Genomic DNA, 20900 nt, shown 5'->3' on the forward strand with positions numbered 1-20900 from the left:
CAGGGCTTCATTCACAAATGATATAGGGTATTGTTTCCCGTGTTTATAACCCCGTATACGAAAATCTTTTGGCACATTTTTCGTTCTGCACCGTTTTTGAGATTTCTGCATGTTGACACCCGTGGCTCTGTGCATCTGGTTAATTGCTATGTAATATTCCACTGGGTGAATGAACTGCAAGCCATTTATCGGTTCTCCTGTTGATGGACAGTTCACTCATCTCCATTCTGGCAGTTGCCGGCCGGGCTGCGGTGAGCGCTCCCATCCACATCTCTTTGGGCTCCCGGGCAAGAGTTTCCGGGGTGTGTTCTGAGGGCGGGGGGTCCTGGTTCGAAGAAGCTCTTCTGAGGCTTCCCCCGGGGCTGTGCGTGCTCAACCCCTACAGACTGTGGTTGCGTGTCCCCCCTGCTTCCACTGCGTTCTTGCCACACCTGGGTCTGTCTCACTTAAATTTCTTCCAGCCTGCTGGGTGTGAAATGGCATCTCACTGTGGTTTTAATTTGCATTCCTCTGAGGACTAGTGAGATGGAGCATCTTTTGGTATGTTTTTTGGCCCTTAAAATTTTGTTCTCCCCTCCCTTTATAAAAGTAAGGCAAATACAGATTCCAGGTTCAAGGCGAAAGCAGTGAAGGCCCACCTCACCCTCTCGTACCTTCTGTCTGCCCATCCAGGGGCAACCATATAGAAAAAGAGACTAAGTAATTTATTCATATGATTAAACCATCAAAAATTGTACAAACAGGTAGAGAGGGTCTGCTCCCACCTGCCTGGTCCCCCCACTCCCCTCCTCTATGATCATCCCTTCAGGTGACCACTTTCCTGAGTTCCTTATGCAGCCCCCAGGGTTCCTTTATGCAAATACAAACATATATTCAGGGATCCCCCCTTTTTCTTACACAGAGGTAGTATTCTATATACACTCTTCTGTTTTTTGTTGTTCTTACTTTATAAATTTTAACTATGGATCCTACTGGAGACCTTTTCATATTAGCGTATAGAGATCTTGAACTCTCTGTGTTTTGTGTTTTGTGTTTTTTTGTTTAGACACCCATTTTTGTTCCGTATCCCGGACAACTGTGTGAAAATAGTGTTTCTCCAACTTAGCTGGTTTGAAACATTTAGAAAATATTTATTTATTTTTAAACTGTGCTGAAGATCTCTAACATAGTTTCCCATCTTTTTTTTTTTTTTTAAGATTTTATTTATGTATTTACGGAGAGAGAGACAGCCAGCGAGAGAGGGAACACAAGCAGGGGGAGTGGGAGAGGAAGAAGCAGGCTCCCAGTGGAGGAGCCTGATGTGGGGCTCGATCCCAGAACGCCGGGATCACGCCCTGAGCCGAAGCCAGATGCTTAACGACTGAGCCACCCAGGCGCCCCCATAGTTTCCCATCTTTAACCATTTTTAGGTGTACAGTTCAGTGGCATTAAGCACACTGTCACCGATATATGGCCACCGCCACCATCCAGCGGTAGAACTGTTGTCTTCCTGCAACACCGAAACTCTAAGCCTGTGACGTAGTTACCGCCGCCGCCCCCTCCCCAACCACCGTGCTACTTTCCATCGTGATCAATTTGACTATTCTAAGTACCCACACGAGTGGAATCCTCCAGTATTTGTCCTTTTGTGACTGGCTTCTTTCACTTAACATCATGGCCTCAAGGTTTACTCACACGTAGCGTGTGTCAGAATGTCTAACCTCTCTCTGCTATGGCTGCAGAACATTCCATTTTGCGGCTCCCTTGGAATGTATTTAACCAGTCCTCTCTGATGGACACTTGCGCTCTTCCTAATCTCCATCTTTCCTGAAGACCCTTGTCGCTTGACATTTTGTACAAATGCAGGTGTGCTCTCCGAAGCTCGGACCGGCGGCGAGGTTGCCAATGGAGGGACCGAGTGGAGGGACTGGGGGCGGCTGAGATCAATGTCGTAGGAGAAGGCGGTCCCTTTGAGCTCTTCCTTGTTTCTCCTGTTCGCTCCCAGGTCTCTCCATGCTTATTCCAGGAGAATTTAGTGCCCCCGGGCCACTCCTCCACTTCCTCTGCCCCATCCTCCCGAGGGCAGCCTGTCGCGATTTCCCACTGTCACCTGCATAAACCCGGGGATCATGGTTCCACCGTGGTTTCTCGGCAGCCAGCCCCCCTGCGCCGCCCCACACCCCCTCCCTCTGCGGCCAGACGCACTTTCAGTTTTACATCAAGACCAAAGAACTTGCCTCCTCTTCTGGAACCACAATGGAGTCTTCCGTGTTTTGTTCAGTAGGTCGAGTGTAAATGTTGAAAATAATTAGAAGCAGGTGTTTACATGATTTACACAAAGCTTGGACGTTACCGTGACCGTAGAATTTTATTCCCAGTGCTCCGTTCTCACCTCCAGTCCTCGGCACTGGTGCTTTTCACCTTGCTGGGGCGGCAGAACTATTTGGGGTTGGGGGTGCCTTTACAGATGCATATCCCCTCACCTCGCGCCAGCCTGCTGAATCGGTGCGGGACGTGGGAGTTTGTATTTTTTTCTTTAAAGATTTAATGAATTTATTTATTTTAAAGAGAGAGAGAGCATGAGTGGGGAGAGGGGCAGAGGGAGAGGGAGAGAGAGAATCCCAAGCGGACTCCCCACTGAGTGTGGAGCCAGACGCGGGGCTCGATTTCACGACCCTCAGATCATGGCCTGGGCTGAAACCAAGAGTCGGATGTTCAGCCGACTGAGCCACCCCGGCGCCCCAGAGTTCGTGTTTTGTAAAGCTCCCCCAGGGGCAGTGGCTTTTGGGGTGTTAGGATCTTTGGTTTCAGGGAAGGTCATCAGACTTTGTTTACTATGTGAATATCCTCTTGTCTGCAGCCTCACGGGCCCTGTGTCCCCTCAGCCACGAGTGCATGTCCCCCAACACGCACAGTCCTGACTGTTAGCAAGCTCCTCAGACCCTGACTTGCTGCTGCTGCTCCTGTGTGAGCCCAGTCTCCTGGCCACCCTCCCACACGTCTTCCTCTCCACCCTCCTGCCCCGGGGTTTGGTGAGAAGAAAGGTTCCAGCCCCTTCTGGGGTTCTGATGGGGCTGCCTTTGGGCCAAAAGCACCGTAGAAGCATGGAAGTGTGCATAGAGATGGGCCACAAACATTTTAGAGGACTGAAGTCATTTATTCATTCAGCAAGCAGTTCCTTTTTTTTTTTTTTTTTAAGATTTTATTTATTTATTTGACAGAGAGAGCGAGAGAGCACAAGCAGGGGGAACAGGGGGAACAGTAGAGGGAGAGGGAGAAGCAGGCTCCCCACTGAGCAGGGAACCCGATGCGGGACTCGACCCCAGGACCGATGCAGGGCTCGACCCCAGGACCCCAGGATCATGACCTGAGCCAAGGCAGACGCTTAACCATCTGAGCCACCCTGGCGCCCCTCAGCAAGCATTTCCTGACAAGTATTACGGGCCAGGCTCTAAGAGAGGATCTATGTGAGGGAGAAAAAGACAAATGCGACAAGTTCAAGGGAGTCTGTTTCCAAGACAGAGCTAGAAGAGTCGGGAGCCTGGAGGGATCCCGTCTGGCTTCCTTCCCGCTCCTGGGTTGCAGTAGAGCAGTGTGCTTCACTCAGACACAGGCTCTGACCCATTAGTGGTTGTGCGAAGTCCCTTCAGTGGCTCCCCCATCCTTTAAAGACCTGGAGAGAATAGAATTCGGATGCGTCACCATATTAGGGGTCGCTCTTTCTTCATTCATTCTTCCTTCAGCTCCTTCCTTCCTGTTAAATGCGTTCAGTGGGTTTTTAAATGTGGTTTTTGAAGCTTTCTTATTTCTAGAGATTCCATTTGGTTCTTTTTCAGTCTGTGACGTTACTCTTTATAGTTTCCTCTTCTCTGAGGGGATCCTCAGGCTTTTGTGGATTGAAGCGGCACAGGCGTATCCGTTCTACAGCTGTTGTCTGTGCCTGGAGTCTCTTCACGTCTATTTGTACCGTCTGTTTGGTGGGTTGGTTCTCTCTCACGACAGCTAGCTCCCAAAAAGGCCCTGGCTAGCTTCGATTGTACACTGGCTATTGCATTTGAGAAATCTGGTATGAGTGGTTGTGGACCAGGAGGAAGGTACCTTCTTCGAGAGAGGGTGTGCATATCCTAATACCAGACTCCTGGGGCTCCACCTGTCCAAGAGTGCCCGAAGCCAGGCTCGGGTTCAGGGTTTCCTGCACCATCCAGGGCATTCCAACAGGGCTCTAGTTGCTGGAAGGAGCTGTTCTGCCTCGGGTTCAGCCTTCACTTGGGAGTGTAGCCCTTTGGGGTCCCAGCTTATTGAACGGGGGGTCTCCTGTTAGACTCCCACCTTCCATGGGCCTGCCTTGGATTTCTGCCCCCCCCCCCCCGATCACCTGGTGAAGCCATCCACATAAAAAGCCTGTTTTCTGGAATCAGTGAATATCCTCAGGGTGAAAGTAGCCTGGGTGTTTCTGTAGCTCTCTAACTTCCCCCCCCCTTTTTTTTTTAAGATTTTACTTATTTATTTGACAGATAGCGACAGCCAGAGAGAGAGGGAACACAAGCAGGGGGAGTGGGAGAGGAAGAAGCAGGCTTCCAGCAGAGGAGCCTGATGTGGGGCTCGATCCCATAACGCCGGGATCACACCCTGAGCCGAAGGCAGACGCTTAACCGCTGTGCCACCCAGACGCCCCTCTAACTTCCCTTTGATCCTCTGCTCGGGCCCAGTAATTCTTCACTATTTTGTCAGTTCTTTGTTCTTTCAGAAGTCTTAAAATAATACCGATTTGAAAAATCCGGTTGTGTTAGTTGTTTTCTGGTTGGGTTGGTCCAAAAGATATATTATAACCACAGTTCTCGGCCCCGTCAGAGCCTGCCCTGCTTACCAGGGATGGAAGCCCCCGTGTTGTTTCGTGAAATAGTGATCCAAGAATGTCTTTCGTCGGTGAGTCAGTTCAGAAAAGCTTACGAACCTCTGCTCTAGGGCGACCTGGGTCAGCATCTCTCTTTCCTTCTGTTCTCTTTTCGGGATTGGGGGTGGTGGGGGGGTGGAGGGGTGGGCGTGCAGGGAGACCAGGGAGCTCATGATTGCCAAGGCCTGTGGGCTCCAGGCTCACTCAGACCCAGGGTCCTGGCCTGCCCCCTCCCGTCCCAGACCCACAGTGTGACTGGCTGCTGTCACTTCACTGCTCCGTCCACGTGGCGCTCTCTTGCCCTTCCCTCCACTTGCAGTGCCTCATCCCTTCCCTCCCTTCTCGGCTATGAGTTCAGGCCCCACCTCATCCACCGGAGGGAGTTCATCTGGCAGGTATTTGCTGAGCCCCGGGCTAGGCGCTGGGGACACACGGGGATGAGCTCCGTGCCGCCCCGCCCACCTGCCGATGAGCCAGTCAGAACGGGAGCAGCTTGACTGATTAACTGGAATTCGAAAATAATACAATGCGTATCTACATTTATGTCATATAAAATGGGGGCTCCAGGGCCAGGGTCTGAGGGAGCCTGGAGCTGGAGGGGGAGGGAGCGGGGCCAATATAATGCCCTAAGTGTGAGAAAAAAGAGACATAAAAGGAAAGCGATTTCTAATGAAGTAATGCGCGTTTTAGAAGTCGATGTCGGGCACAACTAGAAGGCCCAAGGAAGCAGTCGGAGCTTGCCTGTGAATCATGACGAGGGCAGCCACAAACGCAAGCGTCTGGCGCGGCCACGAGTGATGCAGTCTCTGAAACAGCACAAAAAAAAAAAAAAAAAAAAAAGAAAAAGAAAAAAGAAAAAAAAAACTCCTGGTAAAGTTTGAACAACACAAAAGACAACACAGATTCCCTTAGCTTATATCTGAGTTGCATTCCTGAAAAATTCACTGTTTGCTAAAATCAGGCAAAAAATACTTTGTGTTTCTGTGTGCCGCTCTGGGCCCCGAGCACTGCCCGCAGCCGTCCGCTGTGAGCTTGCGCCACGCTGTTCTCAGCAGGAGTCCTGCCGGACAATCTTTATGGTGCCCGTGCCCGACACCCCTGTCCCGTCCAGCTCCCCTGTCCTGCCCACTAAATGCCAGCTGTTACCTCTCTTGGGACCACCCCCCTCCCCCCACTTTGCCAAACAATCCCTGGCGTGGGCCACTGCTCTGACTTCGGCGGGAAACCGGTGGTCTCTAACAAGGCAGTGAGATTGCTGTGGTAAGCTGGGGGGCCTGGGGAGCCCTGGGAGCTCCAGCCCAGCCTGAAGAAGCAGGAGGACTTCTTGGAGGGGGTGACACCTGAGCTGCTTCTTGTGTCCAACACACTGAGTGCTTATTTCTAGAAGCGATGCCCGCTCGTGCTGGTGGTGTCAAGGTGGGCCAGGCAGGGCAGGTCTTGGTGACTCTATCCACTTATGGAATTGCCATTTCCCCTCTCCCTTCAAGGAAGTTCTGTCTTCTCTGAACTTTGACTCCCTCAGTCTTTCTTCCTGAAGGCACCAGGGGCTGTGTGCTCATGGGTGTGAGAGAAAATCCAATTTTGCTTTTTTTTTATTTTTTAAGATTTTATTTATTTATTTGAGACACAGAGAGAGAGGGCACAAGTGGGGAGGAGGGTCAGAGAGAGAGGGAGAAACAGAGTCCCCTCTGAGCAGGGAGCCCAACATGGGGCTCGATCCCAGGACCCTGAGATCATGACCTGAGCTGAAGGCAGCGACTTAACCGATTGAGCCACCCAGGTGCCCCCCGTTTTGCTTTTAGTTCCTGGGGGCTGGGTGACCAGCTTTGACCAGAAGAGGCACTTAGCCTTCCTTTGGAGGGCAGATGGAAAGGGCCTGAAGGAGGGGCGCCCGTCCTGGGCGCCATGCTGCTGGACCCCGTGCAGCCGTGGAGGCCCAGCCCTGCGGCATGAGAGGGGTCTAAGAGGCCAGGAGCCCAACCCCTTGTCCAGGCTGTGATTCCCTCCTGTGATGGGGAACTCACTGCCACGGAGCATATAGCCAATGCCATTGGCAGCCCAGGCCAGCCACTGAGCCAGCGCTTCTCCGTGACCCAGAATCCTCCATCGGCTCCTGCCACACTTCAGAACAGGATTTTCCAGCTCATGCTTCCTTTGGATAAGTAGAAGCATCGGCACCCTCTCTGGAGTTTGGGCTTACGAAAATCCTGGTGTTTTGTCTGCTCTCCGAAATAGTGAACCTGTTTGTGGAATTTTGAGGGGCCCGGTCTTAGGTCAAGATCCCTGGAAGCAGAGCCTGTGGAGGAGGGGTCTCAGGAGGACGGAGTGAGGGAGCCTTGCTCATTCAGGGCCGGGGAAGAGCCAGGCAAGGATGTGGTTTCAGGGCGATCGTGCGGGGAGCTGGGGAGTGACCAGCACCACACACAGGTCGCCTCCAGAGGCCGGACGATTGTGTGTGCGCGTAAGCTGCTTGGAATGAGCTGCTCCTGGGGGGCCGGCGGGGGGGGCAAGATGTAACTTCCCAGGCGTCTGTGGGCGAGATGGTGGTGGGCCAGAGAAGGATGCAGCTATTAGCTGTCAGCCACCAGTGGCCACAGAAGCGTTCACAGACGGGGCTGGGGTGGGGGCCCAAGGGCCTCTGATAACTCTCCCACAGGGAAGAGGGCATGTGTCCGCCTCCCCGGTGCGATCCTGCGCTCACGCCTTCTCCAAGTTCTTCAGGTTCTTCCGACCGCTACCTCTCCACCCTAGTGGGGCGGGTGGGTGGGGAGGGATGGGGAGAGTGGAGGTGGGATTTGGGGGCCGGGTTGCAGACGGATCTCCCCCCTTTGCCTGCCCTCCCACAGACTGCCTCTTCAAGGTGTGTCCCATGAACCGCTACTCGGCCCAGAAGCAGTACTGGAAGGCCAAGCAGACCAAGCAGGACAAGGACAAGATCGCCGACGTGGTGCTGCTCCAGAAGCTGCAGGTGGGCGTGCAGCAGGTGCACCTGTGTACGTGCGTTGGTGGTCCGGGCGCACGCGGGGGGTCGCCGCTCATCAGAGCCCAAGGGGCCCGTGGCTGAGTCCAAAACCCCAGCATGCGAGAGATCGGTGTGCGTGGGTGCGAATGAGGTGAGCGAGGGGAAGTAGAGTGCCTTGCCACTGACCCACCCATCTATATGGCCCTCTGTGCCAGTTAGAAGGACGTGCTCCTTCCTCCAGGCTGGCATAGTCCTCTCTGCCCAGAGAACATGGCTCAGATGAGTGAAATGTGGACTAGATTTCAGCTCCCACCCAGCCCTTCGGCTGGACACCATGGTGCAGTGAACAACCTGTACAGCTGTACATGGATTTACCACTAGCTTCTGGTGACAGTGGTTCCAGGGAACCTGACTTGAGAACCAGTCTTAACCTCCTCCCTCATTTTATAGAATTGGATCCTGGGGCCCTTAGAGGGGCTGGGCTCTCCATGCTCATCCTGTGAGTTCGTGGTAGGGCCTGAATGGCCCCCAGATCTCTGACCCACCTTGGGCTTGTTGGACGTATCAACAGTGCACAGTGTAAGGGCCTGGTGGTTGCTCATGGGCCTCTTGGGGGCAGCAGCTCAGTGGACATCCTAAACAGTCCTCTCTGGATGGACCTCAGGGCCCCAAGCCCAGTCCCCACGAAAAAAAGACCAGGAGGCTTTAGCTGTGGTCAGCAGCTTTGCAGCCGGTTTCTGAGGCCCTCCCTCAGGCCTGGCGCTCCACTCCCTGTCATGTAGACGTTGCTTTCTTGTGGCCCCCTCCCCGAGGAGGTGGGTGTGAAATGGGCTATGAACTGGGCTGGAAAGAGGGGGTTGGGGGGTGGGCTGCCTGAGCTCTGTCATAAATACCCCATCTTTCTTCCTGGGCTGGGGTCTGTCACAGCATCCTTCCTGCTGCTGATGTAGGCCAAGGCTGAGCTGGGGATCTGGCCTGGGTGTAGGGCGTTTCCATGTGCGTGCGCGCACGTGCACACACACACACACACACACACACACACACACACACGGTCATATCGTCACACACTTTAGGTTTGTAGCAAGTCACATGGTACAGGGCAAGTTTCCCTAACAGCCACCCTTGCCCCAGTCTCAGTCATGAGGCCTGGATAATGGGACTGAGGAGAAGCAAGGGGCGGAAGGGCCAGTGCTTTCAGGGAGTGCTAGTCTGATGGAGGAGACAGAGCCCTGTCTCTAGGAACCCCCAGTCTGATGGAGGAAATAGAGTCAGTCTATCCCTAGGCAGCTTCTAGGCTAATGTGACCGAAGTGCCTAAAAAAGGGTCCTAAATGGGAAGCCAACCAAATCCTGAGGGCCACTAGGGTTGGGTCTGTCTGAGTTGCATGTGGCCCACCAGTGAGGGCTCCCTGGAGGCGGTGGCTAGGAGCACATATCACAGAGCAGAGCGGTGGAAGAGGAAGAGGAAGTAGCCCCAGGTGCATCTGTCAGAGTTTGGTCTGGGCTAGGCGTCCGGTGTTGGGGACATCGGGACTCTGCCAAGATGGGGGCAGTGAGGCACAGCGTAGGCTGTCTGCTGGTGGTGTCAGAGGGCGTGTCAGAGGGAGCTCAAGCGCTGCTGGCAGGTCCCCTCCAGAGGAGGTGGGGGGGAGGAGGCAGGGGATCGGGGTTCAGTTCCCCTGGGCTTCATGCTCCGTGCTCTGTCAGCTCCTCATCAACAGAGGGAGGGAATGGCCTGTATGGCCTCTGGGGGGTCAGTCCAGGCACAGTGCCAGGAGCTGTGTGTGTGTGTGCGTGTACGTGTGTGTGTGTGCATGTGTGTGGGGGTAGGGGACGTGGCCCCGCAGGAGCAGGCTTCTGAGCCCAACTTCCACCTCTGCGTGTGTCTGCGCAGCACGCAGCCCAGATGGAGCAGAAGCAGAACGACACGGAGAACAAGAAGGTGCATGGGGACGTGGTGAAGTACGGCAGCGTGATCCAGGTGAGACCCCCTTGCATCGCCCCGGAGACGCGGGGCTGCTGTTGGGGGCAGGTGGCGGGTGGTGGGTGGCGGCTGGCATGCCCTCCCAGGGTTGTGTCCCCAGCGGGTGGCCCCGCGGCTGTCTCTGTGACTGCATATCTGCTTCTGTGTGTGCGTCGCGCTGTGTGGCCTGAGCTGAGCCGGTGGGTGGGTTCTCCGCACACTGGACACCAGCACAGATCCTGCAGGCTGAGTCCCAGTCTTGGCACTGGGACCTCGGGCAAGTTCCCTAACTTCCCAGTGCCTCTGTTTCCCCAGCTGTAAAATCCGGCCGGTGATAGTACTTCCCTTTTGGTCATTGTAAGATTACATGAATGAACACACAGCAAGTATTTAGAAATGCTGGCTGCTTCTTTTCTGATCACCCAGGTGCCTGACTGGGGCGTGTGTTTGTGTGTGTGGCTGCAGGCGTTTCAATTTGTGTGTTTATGTCTGTGTATCTGACACTGCATGTGTGTCCAGCTGTGACCAAGGTCCAGTGGGCTCCCCAGAGCCCCCTTCCCCGCTGGGCTGGCGTTGTGGGGCCCCGTGCCCTCACCTGCGCCCTGCCTGCCCCCCAGAGCCCCCTCCCCGCTGGGCTGACCTCCCTCGGCCCCTGCACCCTCACCCCCGCCCCCAGCTCCTGCACATGAAGAGCAACAAGTACCTGACGGTGAACAAGCGGCTGCCGGCCCTGCTGGAGAAGAACGCCATGCGGGTGACGCTCGATGCAACAGGCAACGAGGGCTCCTGGCTCTTCATCCAGCCTTTCTGGAAGCTGCGGAGCAACGGGGACAATGTGAGGAGGCCCGGGCTGGAGGGGCGGGTGGGAGGTGCAGGCCACAGCTCCAGAGCCGCTCCTGCAGGGTCTCCCATGGGGGCACTGGATGAGGTCACGCCCACTTCTTAGAGGGGTGGACAGAGATCAGAGAGAGGCCTGCAGGCCTGGCCCTTCCCACCTGCGCCCTGTTCCACCCGTGCCCGTAGGTGGTGGTGGGGGACAAGGTGATCCTGAATCCTGTCAACGCCGGGCAGCCTCTGCACGCCAGCAATTACGAGCTCAGTGACAACGCGGGCTGCAAGGAGGTGAGTGGACGGCGGGGCCCCTGAGGGCCTAGACTCTCGTCCTCCGGTCCCGCCTGGCCTGCTGCGCCAGCTGGGTCTCTCCACTCCTCTGCCTGTTTCTCCACGTCCACCCCCTTCTCCTTGCCCCAGGCCGGCAGCCCTAGGCCGCCCGTGCTGGGGCCTGTAGGACCCTGGCTGAGAGAAGACGCCTCCTCCTTGTGCTCTGATGGGAGCTGGGCTGGTCCTCCCCTCACCTCCTCATCCGGGCCTTTCCCGTGCCCCAGCCTCCAACCGCTGGGGGTCTGCCTGGCGTCAGGGTTCTCTCTGCCCTTCCCCAGGTCAACTCCGTGAACTGCAACACCAGCTGGAAGATCAACCTGTTCATGCAGTTCCGAGACCACCTGGAGGAGGTGCTGAAAGGGGTAAGGACTGAGCCCCGCCCCCCTTACCGCTGCCACCTGCCTGCTGGCTGCCCTGCCCATCCCCTCCCCCGCAGGGCCCGCTTCCTCCCCCCACCCCAGCTAAGCTCCTGTTCCGACCCTCCCCTCCATGTGCCCCCTTCTCTGGCTCTGCATCCTCTTCAGCCTCCCCCACCCCCACAGCATCCCAAACCCCTGCTCCCCCACAAGCTGGACCACCCCTTCTCTTGTCTCTGGACCAAAGCCTCCCTTTCCATCCTTCCTGGGTCCGGGCTAGCCTCCATTTTTTCTCTTGCTAAGGGTGTGCCAGTGGACTAGCAGTCCCCATTCCCTCACCTTGGGGGCCCAGATCCTCTGAGCACCCTGTCCCCTCCCCCACGCTGGCTCTGTGGAGCCGGGTCAGGCGCCCTGCCCTTTGCCCTGTGCCCTCTTAGGCAAGGGCCTGAGTCTGCTGAGTCAGGGCCTGTGCTCAGGTCCCGGACCCGCTGGCGTGGGTGCTAGGACACAGGGGTTGGCAGGCGCGAGGGGTTCAGCCTGTGGGCACAGTACTGCTGGGAAACACTGTGGTAATGACTCAGGGAGGGAGCAGAGCGAGGGGGAAGGAGGGCTGCAGAGACGTGTAGACAAGCCCTGAAAACCAGATGTGGGGGAGAGAGGGGGACCCAGAGGTTTAAGTGCGGCTTCAGGGGGTGGAGCCAGCCTATTGAGGGGTAGGTCGTATGTAGAGGGGCAGATTTGGGGGGTAGCAGAGAGGGTGGGACCCCTCAGCTAGGGGAATTGGCAGGCACCGGGCCATGAAAGGGCCATGTAGGGACAGGTGACAGGCCTGAGAGCAGCCACCTGAGGAGGCCAGCTGCCCTGTGCTCACTGCCTCTTGCCCTGCTGAGAAGCCTGCAGTGGCTCCCTTTGCTCTCCTGTCCCAGCCAGGCCGCTCTGTCGGGACTGCACTGCCCCCTCAGGCTGCCTCAGCCCCTCCTCCTCCCCCCTCCCGCCTCTGCCTGGGGGCTCTTTCCCTTCCAGCCACGCTCTGTCCAAATGCCTTTCTCTCCCTCCCTGAAGCCTGCACATCATCCACATATCGATCAAGCCTCAGCCTGTGTGCCACCTCCTCCCGGAAGCCCTCTCTGATTACACATTCCCCGCCCCAGATCTGTGTGGTCCTTAGAAAATGAAGCATTGTTGGGCCAAACCCCATGAGCGGCCCAGACTGGTTTTGGTGAATCTGACATGGCTTTGATGTTAGCGGCCAGGCAGCCTGGAAGTGAGGTTTGAGTGTGCTGAGCCCACCCCTTTTGTGACTCTCACCCTGTACTGCGTGGATACAGAAGTCAGGAGGTTCTGCCAAAGTAACCGGCTTCATCTCTGTATATTCACTCACTCACTCACACACTCGCTCGCTGGCTCACTGTGCATTCACTCCACAGGTGGTGATGAGGACTTTGTGTCAGGTGCAGGGTAGGGAAGCCAGATAATGCCGTTAGGGACTTAGGGCTGGGAACAGGTGTGGCAGCCACGAGCTGAGAGCCTGGCAGTCGCAGGAAGCGTGGTGGGAAGGCGCCGGCTCTGGAGCTGCACCACGGATTCATGTCCCCTTTGCCACTAGCTGTGTCACCCTCGGCAGGACACTTAACTTCTCTGCCTGAGTCTCTCCGCCTGTGCGGAGATAATGATCTAGGTACCCAGGGAGTTCTGTGAGGATGACGTGAGAAGTCCACGTAAAGGGCTCACGCAGCGGCTGGGAGGCACGTGGAAAGCGTGCAGTGTTATTATACAAATTATAGTCCTCGCAATTTCTGCAAGGAGGTCATAGTATCCCCATTTGCACAAGAGGAAACTGAGGCTCAGAGATGTGAAGGGACTTATCCAAGGCCACACAGCTTTAGAAGCAGAACCAGGTTCAAACTTGGTCTATGTCCAAAGCTCCGGAGATGAATACGCCACAGTCTCTGCACTCCAGCTGTTCCAGGCAATGGAAATAGAAGAAATGGGCAAGAATGACCCTATTTAAGGGGTCATTCAGCACCTAGGGAGGTGATATCCCTCCTGCCTTCACAGAGGGGGTGACTCGAGTTTGGCCTTTGGAGGTCAGGTCAGGGTACTAGAGGTACAAATCAGGGAAGGAGACAGTCAAGGGTGGGCCTGACATAGGAGGCTGGAGAAGGTTCTGGATAAGAGTGTGTCCCACCCCAGTCACCTGAGGTTCTAGATTTGGGGTCTGGGTGGAGCACCTGGCTGAGGGGCCAGCCCCTGGCCCTGGCCCCCTCCGGTGGGGCTCAGCACGCGTCTCACCCTCAGCTTGCTGGCTCTGCCAGGAGCAGGAGGGGCCACGCCAGCTGCGCCTGCATCTGAGGCGGGATGGGGTGTGGGGCTGGCCCCTGGGAAGGTTCCGGTCCATCCTGAGCCCATGACCCACGGCTGCAGGGAGATGTGGTGCGGCTGTTCCACGCGGAGCAGGAGAAGTTCCTGACGTGTGACGAGTACAGGGGCAAGCTGCAGGTGTTCCTGCGTACCACGCTACGCCAGTCTGCCACCTCGGCCACCAGCTCCAATGCCCTCTGGGAGGTGGAGGTCAGCGCTTGCCTCTTACCCTGGACCCAGCCCCCTCGCCAGCCCTGGGCCCTGCCCCTTCTTCCCCCATCACCCTGGAGGGTAGGAAGTGTGTGTGGGTGGAGTTCCGGGTGCCACTTACCCAGAGCTCTGCAGGCCTCCCCAGGGTCTGAGTTACCCCTTCCTGCCTCACCCCTGCACCCCCCAGGTGGTCCACCACGACCCCTGCCGCGGAGGAGCTGGCCACTGGAACGGCCTGTACCGCTTCAAGCACCTGGCCACAGGCAACTACCTGGCCGCCGAGGTGAGTGGGGAGGTAGAGGGCGCCCCGGGAGCTCGGGCTGTGTGTGCATGTGGGTGTGCGCGAGCCTGTGAGCCGGGTGCACGTCTGCACGCGTAGACACATGTGTCTGCGGACCCTGGCTTATCCGCAGTCTTGCATTTAACAAATACTATGAAATAAGAGTGTGACTGCAGATAAGCCTAATGAATATTACTGTGCCCCTACTATGTGCCAGGAGCTATTATGCGCGCTGCGGAATCCACAGCCAGCCAGATTCCCACCCCTCATATAACTTACATTGCACGTGTCTGTCCATAACATGCAGGCTTGTGTATACGGGGGCATTCGTGTGTGTGTGTATGTGTGTACGTGTGTGTGTGTGTGTGTACTCATTTGTGGATCCATGAAGAGGGCCATGAAGGGCAGGGCCCGGTGCTCTCACTGGTCGCTTCTTCAGGAATGACTTGGGCTTTAGTGCTGGGTGGGTAGCCCTGCGAGGGTGGGGGCTCCCTGCCCCTATCTGGGGTCCTCTGTGACCGTTTTGGGGTGGGTGTCATGTGAGCATAGCTCAGTATCCAGTAGCTGTCCCCATCTTGTGTCTGTTCAGGAGAACCCCAGCTACAAGGGTGATGCCTGTGATCCCAAGGCAGCAGGAATGGTGAGGACCAGAGCAGGGCTCCAGGGCCTGGGGAAGGGGGACCGTGGGGGTTGGCCAGAAAACCCTGGGAGGTGAGCTGGAGGGAGAAGGCCCATCGGGTGGGACCCCAGGTGGTTTCTCGGGGGGCTCCGAGAGCAGGGAGAGACTTCTGCCTGAGCTGGGATCCTTATCCCAGGGTGCTCAGGGTCGAGTAGGTCGCCGGAACGCTGGGGAGAAGATCAAGTACCGCCTGGTGGCTGTGCCCCACGGCAATGACATCGCCTCCCTCTTTGAGCTGGACCCCACCACGTTGCAGAAAACCGACTCCTTTGTGCCCCGGTGAGTGGGTGCTGTGTGCCTGGGGGCTGACCGGGTGCCCAGGCTGTGCCGTCCTGTCCCTGGGCTCCCTGCATCCCACGCTCCTCTGTTCTCCTGAGCTCCTCTGGCCTCAGGACCTGCCTGTCCCGTCCTGCTGGGGACCGAGCTCTCAGAGCTGGGAGCAGCTGACCACCACCGAACGCACGCCGCGTGCCTGGCCCCGGGTTCTGTGCGCACCAGGCGCTGCCTTGGTGTACCTGCTCTGTCAAAATGCCTTCTGTCCGGTGTTATCAGCCACCTGCCCCCGTCAGTCTGCACACTCAAGCATCCGCTGCACGAGTTTGTCCACGGCACACAGCGGGGTGGGGGGGGTCCCTGATCTTTAAGGCCGCCCAACCCTAGATGTGAGGACGTAACATCATGGAACTTCCCGGGTGTCGGTCAGGCTTTGGCATTTACTAGCTGTCTGACGTCAGGCCGCCTCCTCGGTCACTTTGCCCCGACTGCCGGATCTGTCAGGTGGGGATATCGAGTCCGCCCATAACAGGGCTGATGGGAGACGTCATGGGGTCACTCCCTGTAGGCCCACCAGCCCCTACCTGAAACCTGGGGCCAGGTGCGTTTTGAGATTCAGATTGTTTTCCATCTCAGAAAGGTAATTACATTTCATAATCAGAGACAAGAGTGTTTCTGCTGAGACGCGCGCATCTTGGCGCTAAGTGGGATAGATCGTCTAGTCTCACTTGTCCAAATGAATCTTGGTTTCAAGTTTACAAACAAGCCTGGGCTTTTGGAACGCTCTGGGTTTGGGAGTGCAGGTGAGGCCCGTGGCTAAGAGCGGCACAGGGCCTCGGGGCTGTTCGCTGGCCACTCTCCTCTGGCTTGGGCCCCTCCCCCGGAGGGGACGGCTTCCCTAGTCCCGTGGCCGTGGAGTCAGGTGAAGCTGTGGAGCCGTGGTGGGGCAGGGCTGGCAGACAGCGGGGCTGCGACCTGAGGCCTGCTGCCGTGCGCCGCCCCCGCCCCGCCTGCAGGAACTCCTACGTGCGGCTGCGGCACCTGTGCACCAACACGTGGATCCAGAGCAGCAATGTGCCCATCGACATCGAGGAGGAGCGGCCCATTCGGCTCATGGTGCGAGCCGCCCGGGGCTGGGGGGCGGAGCCGGGGGGCTGGGCTGGGCCTTGGCTTGTCCCTGGGTGCCCTGCTGACCTCTGTCCCTGCAGCTGGGCACCTGCCCCACCAAGGAGGACAAGGAGGCCTTTGCCATCGTGTCGGTGCCCGTGTCCGAGATCCGAGACCTGGACTTCGCCAACGATGCCAGCTCCATGCTGGCCAGTGCTGTGGAGAAACTCAACGAGGGCTTCATCAGCCAGAATGACCGCAGGTGGGTCGCACAGCAGAGCCCTCGAAGGGTCTGCATTTCATGAACCAAGAGGTCACAAGGCAGAAGCCGGGCAGGCTTGGCTGGCTGGGGTGGGGGAGACAGAGGTGGGGACTGGTTCTGGCAGGTTCTGGTGGATGGGCCCTGGGCCCTTGCCTCATGTACTGCTCATGTACTCCCAGAACCAACCCTGATGATGGGTTGAGGCTCAGAGAGGTTAGGAGACTTGTCCATGGTCACACAGCTAGTTAAGTGGCAGGGTCAGGACGGAAATGCAGAGCCCTTCACCCCAAACATGCTGCCTTGTGCCCTGTTGTCCCTTTCCAGATCCGAGTATGCTGAGATTCTTTGTCTTGGGGGCATTTTAGAATCCAGGGTGGGTGGGGCGAGGGGCATGCTTGAGAGCCTTTTGGGGTGAAGCTGGGGAGAGAAGTTGAAGGCCGATGACGGGGTTCGTGCTTTGGATAGCAGGGCGGGCGAGTGACTTGATGAGAGCGTGTTTGGGGCAGGGCTGGTTGCCCACGAGGGGCGTGTGATGGGTGGGTCCCAGGGGTTTCCCAGGGTCGGTGCCTCACACTTGTCACCCCTTCATGAAGGTTTGTCATCCAGCTGCTGGAGGACCTGGTGTTCTTCGTCAGCGACGTCCCCAACAATGGGCAGAATGTGCTGGACATCATGGTCACCAAGCCCAACCGGGAACGGCAGAAGCTGATGAGGGAGCAGAACATTCTCAAACAGGTGCGTGTGCACACCTGTGGGGGAAGGGCTGTCTCTCTGCAGCTTCTCTTCACCTCTCTTTAGAGCATGAGTATTTGAGCACTGACCACATGCCAGGCACTGCCCTAAGCGCCCTACACCTATTGGCTCAGCCGATCCCCTCCACCTGGGGGAGGTACTAGTATGATCCCCATGTTACCCGTGAGGAGACTAACGCATAGAGGTTGGAGTGACTCGACCGAGAGTATGCAGCTAGGAAGCAGCAGGTTGGGATTTGAACTCAGGATGTTGGGTCCAGAACTTGTCCTTTTTTTTTTTTTTTTTTTTTTTTTTAAGTAACTCTGCTTACCTAGTGTGGGGCTTGAACTCACAACCTGGAGATCAAGAGTCGCATGCTCTGCAGACTGACCCAGTCAGGTGCCCCAGAACTTGTGCTTTAAAAAAATAGGGGCGCCTGGGTGGCTCAGTCGGTTGAGCGTCTACCTTCGGCCTAGGTCATGATCTCAGGGTCCTGGGATCTAGCCCCACGTCAGGCTCCCTGCTCAACAGGGAGTCTGCTTCTCCCTCTCCCTCTGCCACCTCCCATGGCTCCTGCTCTCTCTCTCTCTCTCAAATAAATAAATAAATAAAATCTTTAAAAAAATATTTTTTCTGGGGTGCCTGGCTGGCTGAGCCAGTCTGTGGTGTGTGACTCTCGATCTCAGGGTCGTGGGTTCGAGCCCCATGCTGGGTGTGGAGATTACTTTAAAAAATATTTTTTTCTAAGTTTTGATTGTGAAACTTTTCTTTCTTTCTTATTTTTTTAAAAGATTTTATTTATTTATTTGACAGAGAGAGCAAGCACGAGCAGGGGGAGTGGCAGGCAGAGGGAGAGGGAGAAGCAGGCTCCCCCCTGAGCTGGGAGCCCAATGTGGGACTCGATCCCAGAACCCTGGGATCATGACATGAGCCGAAGGCAGACGCTTAACTGACTGAGCCACCCAGGCGCCCCTGATTGTGAAACTTTTCAAATGTTGAGAAAGTAATGAAAATAGTACAATGAACACTGTACAACCACTGCCTGAATCCACTTTTTTCCATTTTGCTGGTTTGGCTTTCCGTAACTATGCATCCGTCCTTCCGCCCGTGCATTTCCAAACAGGGCGCACCTCACCCCTGAGTTTCTCAGTGTGCATGTCCGGGAGTAAGGGCATTGTCCTCCATAAGCACAATACTGTTACCATGTGTAAGAAAATTAGTAATAACACCAATCCATATCAGATTTCTCTGCTTTACCCAAAATGTCTTTTTAAAGCTTGTTTTTTGAACCAGGATCCCACAAAAGTTTTCTCATTCCATTTGGTTGTATTTCTTTGGTTTCTGTTCTAGAACAGTTTTTCACACTCGCCCAATCCCTGCTTTTAAATTTTATTAATTACATTAACATTTTTAAAAGATTTTATTTATTTATTTGAGAGAGAGAGAGCACATGAGTTGGGGGAGAGTCAGAGGGGGAAGAAGACTCCCCGCTGAGGGGGCAGCCTGCCTTGGGACTTGATCCTGGGACTCTGGGATCATGACTTGAGATGAAGGCAGACGCTTAATGACTGAGCCACCCAGGGGCCCTACATGAACCTTTTTTCTGATGAGGCAGGTTTGTGTCTGGGCTCTTAGGCTCTGGCCGCAGCAGCCTGACCTGACTTTTCTCTTAACCTGAGACCCCTGAGCTCTTCCCTCAGACGCTGAGCCAGGCCCAGGATCTGAGTTGGTGTTAGTCACGTGGGGATGGGTGGGCTGAGGCCAGCGTTGGGATCCTGGCCAGAAGAAGGGAGTAGGGGCTGGAAGTGGGGCTGATGGTGGGTGGGCTCGGGTCTCAGTCCAGCTTAGAATCAGCTTGGGGTTCATGGCGGTGTGGCTTTGGGGCAGGGGGATGTAGGGGCCGAGGGCTCCTGGGATAATGAGTGGTGCAGGCAGGTGTAGGGGGATGGCTCCTCATATTCTCTTCTCCCCCAGATCTTCGGCATTCTGAAGGCCCCTTTCCGTGACAAGGGGGGCGAGGGCCCCCTAGTGCGACTAGAGGAGCTGTCAGACCAGAAGAATGCCCCCTACCAGCACATGTTCCGTCTCTGCTACCGGGTGCTGCGGCACTCCCAGGAGGATTACCGCAAGAATCAGGTGTGCTGCCCCCCACCCCCGCCCCCGGCCTGAGCCTTCCTGGCCCCCATGGCCCCACTCACCCGCTCACCGGCTTGCTCACTCCCTCACTCCTGCTTTTGTTCATTCAGCAAATAGTTTCGGAGGCGCACACCCGCTGTGTGCCGGGCACTGTTTTAGGCCCCGGGGATACAGTAGGGAACCAGACAGTAGGGCCAGATTCGTGGGTGTGCAGTCAGCCTCTGTGCTCAGAAGGGCCTCGAGCTGGGTTTGATGCTCCGCTGTGCCCATCTTGAAAGTCTCGATTTTTGAAGAAGGGTCCTGCTGTTTCATTTTGCGCAGGGCCCCACAAATTATGCAGCCCGTCCTGCCAGACAATTTCCTCCCTCACGGAGGCTTCACTCTGGTCGGGAGACAGGCTGGGAGCGGAAGTCTGTTCTGTAAACCCAGTCCGCTGCCCAGCGCGAGTTTCCTCTCCCAGACCTCCACCTGGCTAGCCGGAGTCCCCTGCCCGTGAGGGGGACCCCTGTCCCCAGGTCTGGGGCCGTGTGCTGGAGCAGAGCTGGGCTCCCCAGCACTCAGCTCGTCTGTTCTCCAGGAGCACATCGCCAAGCAGTTTGGGATGATGCAGTCCCAGATCGGCTACGACATCCTGGCGGAGGACACCATCACCGCCCTGCTGCACAACAACCGCAAGCTCCTGGAGAAGCACATCACCAAGACCGAGGTGGAGACCTTCGTCAGCCTCGTGCGGAAGAACCGGGAACCCAGGTGAGCCCGGCCACCTCCCTGCTGCGCCCGCTCCCTCCCCCTACCGGCCCTCCCAGGGTACAGAGGCATCGGGCGCTGGTGGTTAAAATACTGAAAAACCATTGCCTCCACCGGTGAAGTGCCATGTGTCTGAGGTCCTGGCCTCTGCAGCCCCTCCCTGGGACCCCTCGCAAGTGTGGCCCAATCTTGCAGCCAGGGGGTTGATGCCCGGTACAGCAGAAGCCCCAAGACGCTTCTCTGGTGACAAAGTCGGTGCCTGTATCGAACCAGTTGTTAAATGTTCTGAAAATCACTCCTCGTCCTTGGGCCCCCTTTACTCTGATCCCTGGGGCCCCCAGCCAGCCTCCCCCTGCCCTGGGGTGATCAGCCCATGACTTGTCCCTCCCTGGGCTGCTGGGAATCCATTGTGCCCATCTCCCAAGCTTTGGGGCAAGAGCAGAAGCAGAAGCAGTAACTGGTTCCAGGGGGCTGGGGCTGCCAGCTGGGGAGGGGGGGGCTTCATCCCCACCAGGGACCAGCCTCTGAGCCCCCTCCCCACCCCTGCGGTCACCACCCCAGGTTCCTGGACTACCTCTCGGACCTGTGTGTGTCCAACCACATCGCCATCCCCGTCACCCAGGAGCTCATCTGCAAGTGTGTGCTGGACCCCAAGAACAGCGACATTCTCATCCAGACCGAGTGAGCCATTGCGCTGTCTCCTGCCCACACCCCGGCCTCCGGCCTGCCCCGCTCCTCAGGCTCCCTAGAGCTTGGGCCCCGTGTGCGTTCAGGCTGGAACCGGCACCCTTGCTGTCTG

At 56.7% G+C, this 20900-nt stretch overlaps 1 protein-coding gene across 1 annotated transcript in view; it reads left to right on the forward strand.

Moving 5' to 3' along the window:
* Nucleotides 1–20900, forward strand: part of ITPR3 (inositol 1,4,5-trisphosphate receptor type 3) — a 67017-nt gene that overhangs the window by 18306 nt on the left and 27811 nt on the right. The window contains exons 3-17 of the mRNA XM_045795490.2: nt 7720–7841; nt 9729–9815; nt 10474–10632; nt 10821–10919; nt 11237–11320; nt 13739–13885; nt 14073–14168; nt 14755–14805; nt 14981–15123; nt 16134–16233; nt 16326–16486; nt 17080–17221; nt 19193–19354; nt 19932–20104; nt 20663–20782. Of these exons, the coding sequence (XP_045651446.2) occupies nt 7720–7841; nt 9729–9815; nt 10474–10632; nt 10821–10919; nt 11237–11320; nt 13739–13885; nt 14073–14168; nt 14755–14805; nt 14981–15123; nt 16134–16233; nt 16326–16486; nt 17080–17221; nt 19193–19354; nt 19932–20104; nt 20663–20782 (1846 nt within the window). The remainder of the gene's footprint in view (nt 1–7719; nt 7842–9728; nt 9816–10473; nt 10633–10820; nt 10920–11236; nt 11321–13738; nt 13886–14072; nt 14169–14754; nt 14806–14980; nt 15124–16133; nt 16234–16325; nt 16487–17079; nt 17222–19192; nt 19355–19931; nt 20105–20662; nt 20783–20900) is intronic.

The sequence above is a fragment of the Ursus americanus genome, chromosome 32, assembly GCF_024610735.1.
Source record: "Ursus americanus isolate L20-20 chromosome 32, mUrsAme1.1.p, whole genome shotgun sequence".
Lineage (NCBI taxonomy): Eukaryota > Metazoa > Chordata > Mammalia > Carnivora > Ursidae > Ursus > Ursus americanus.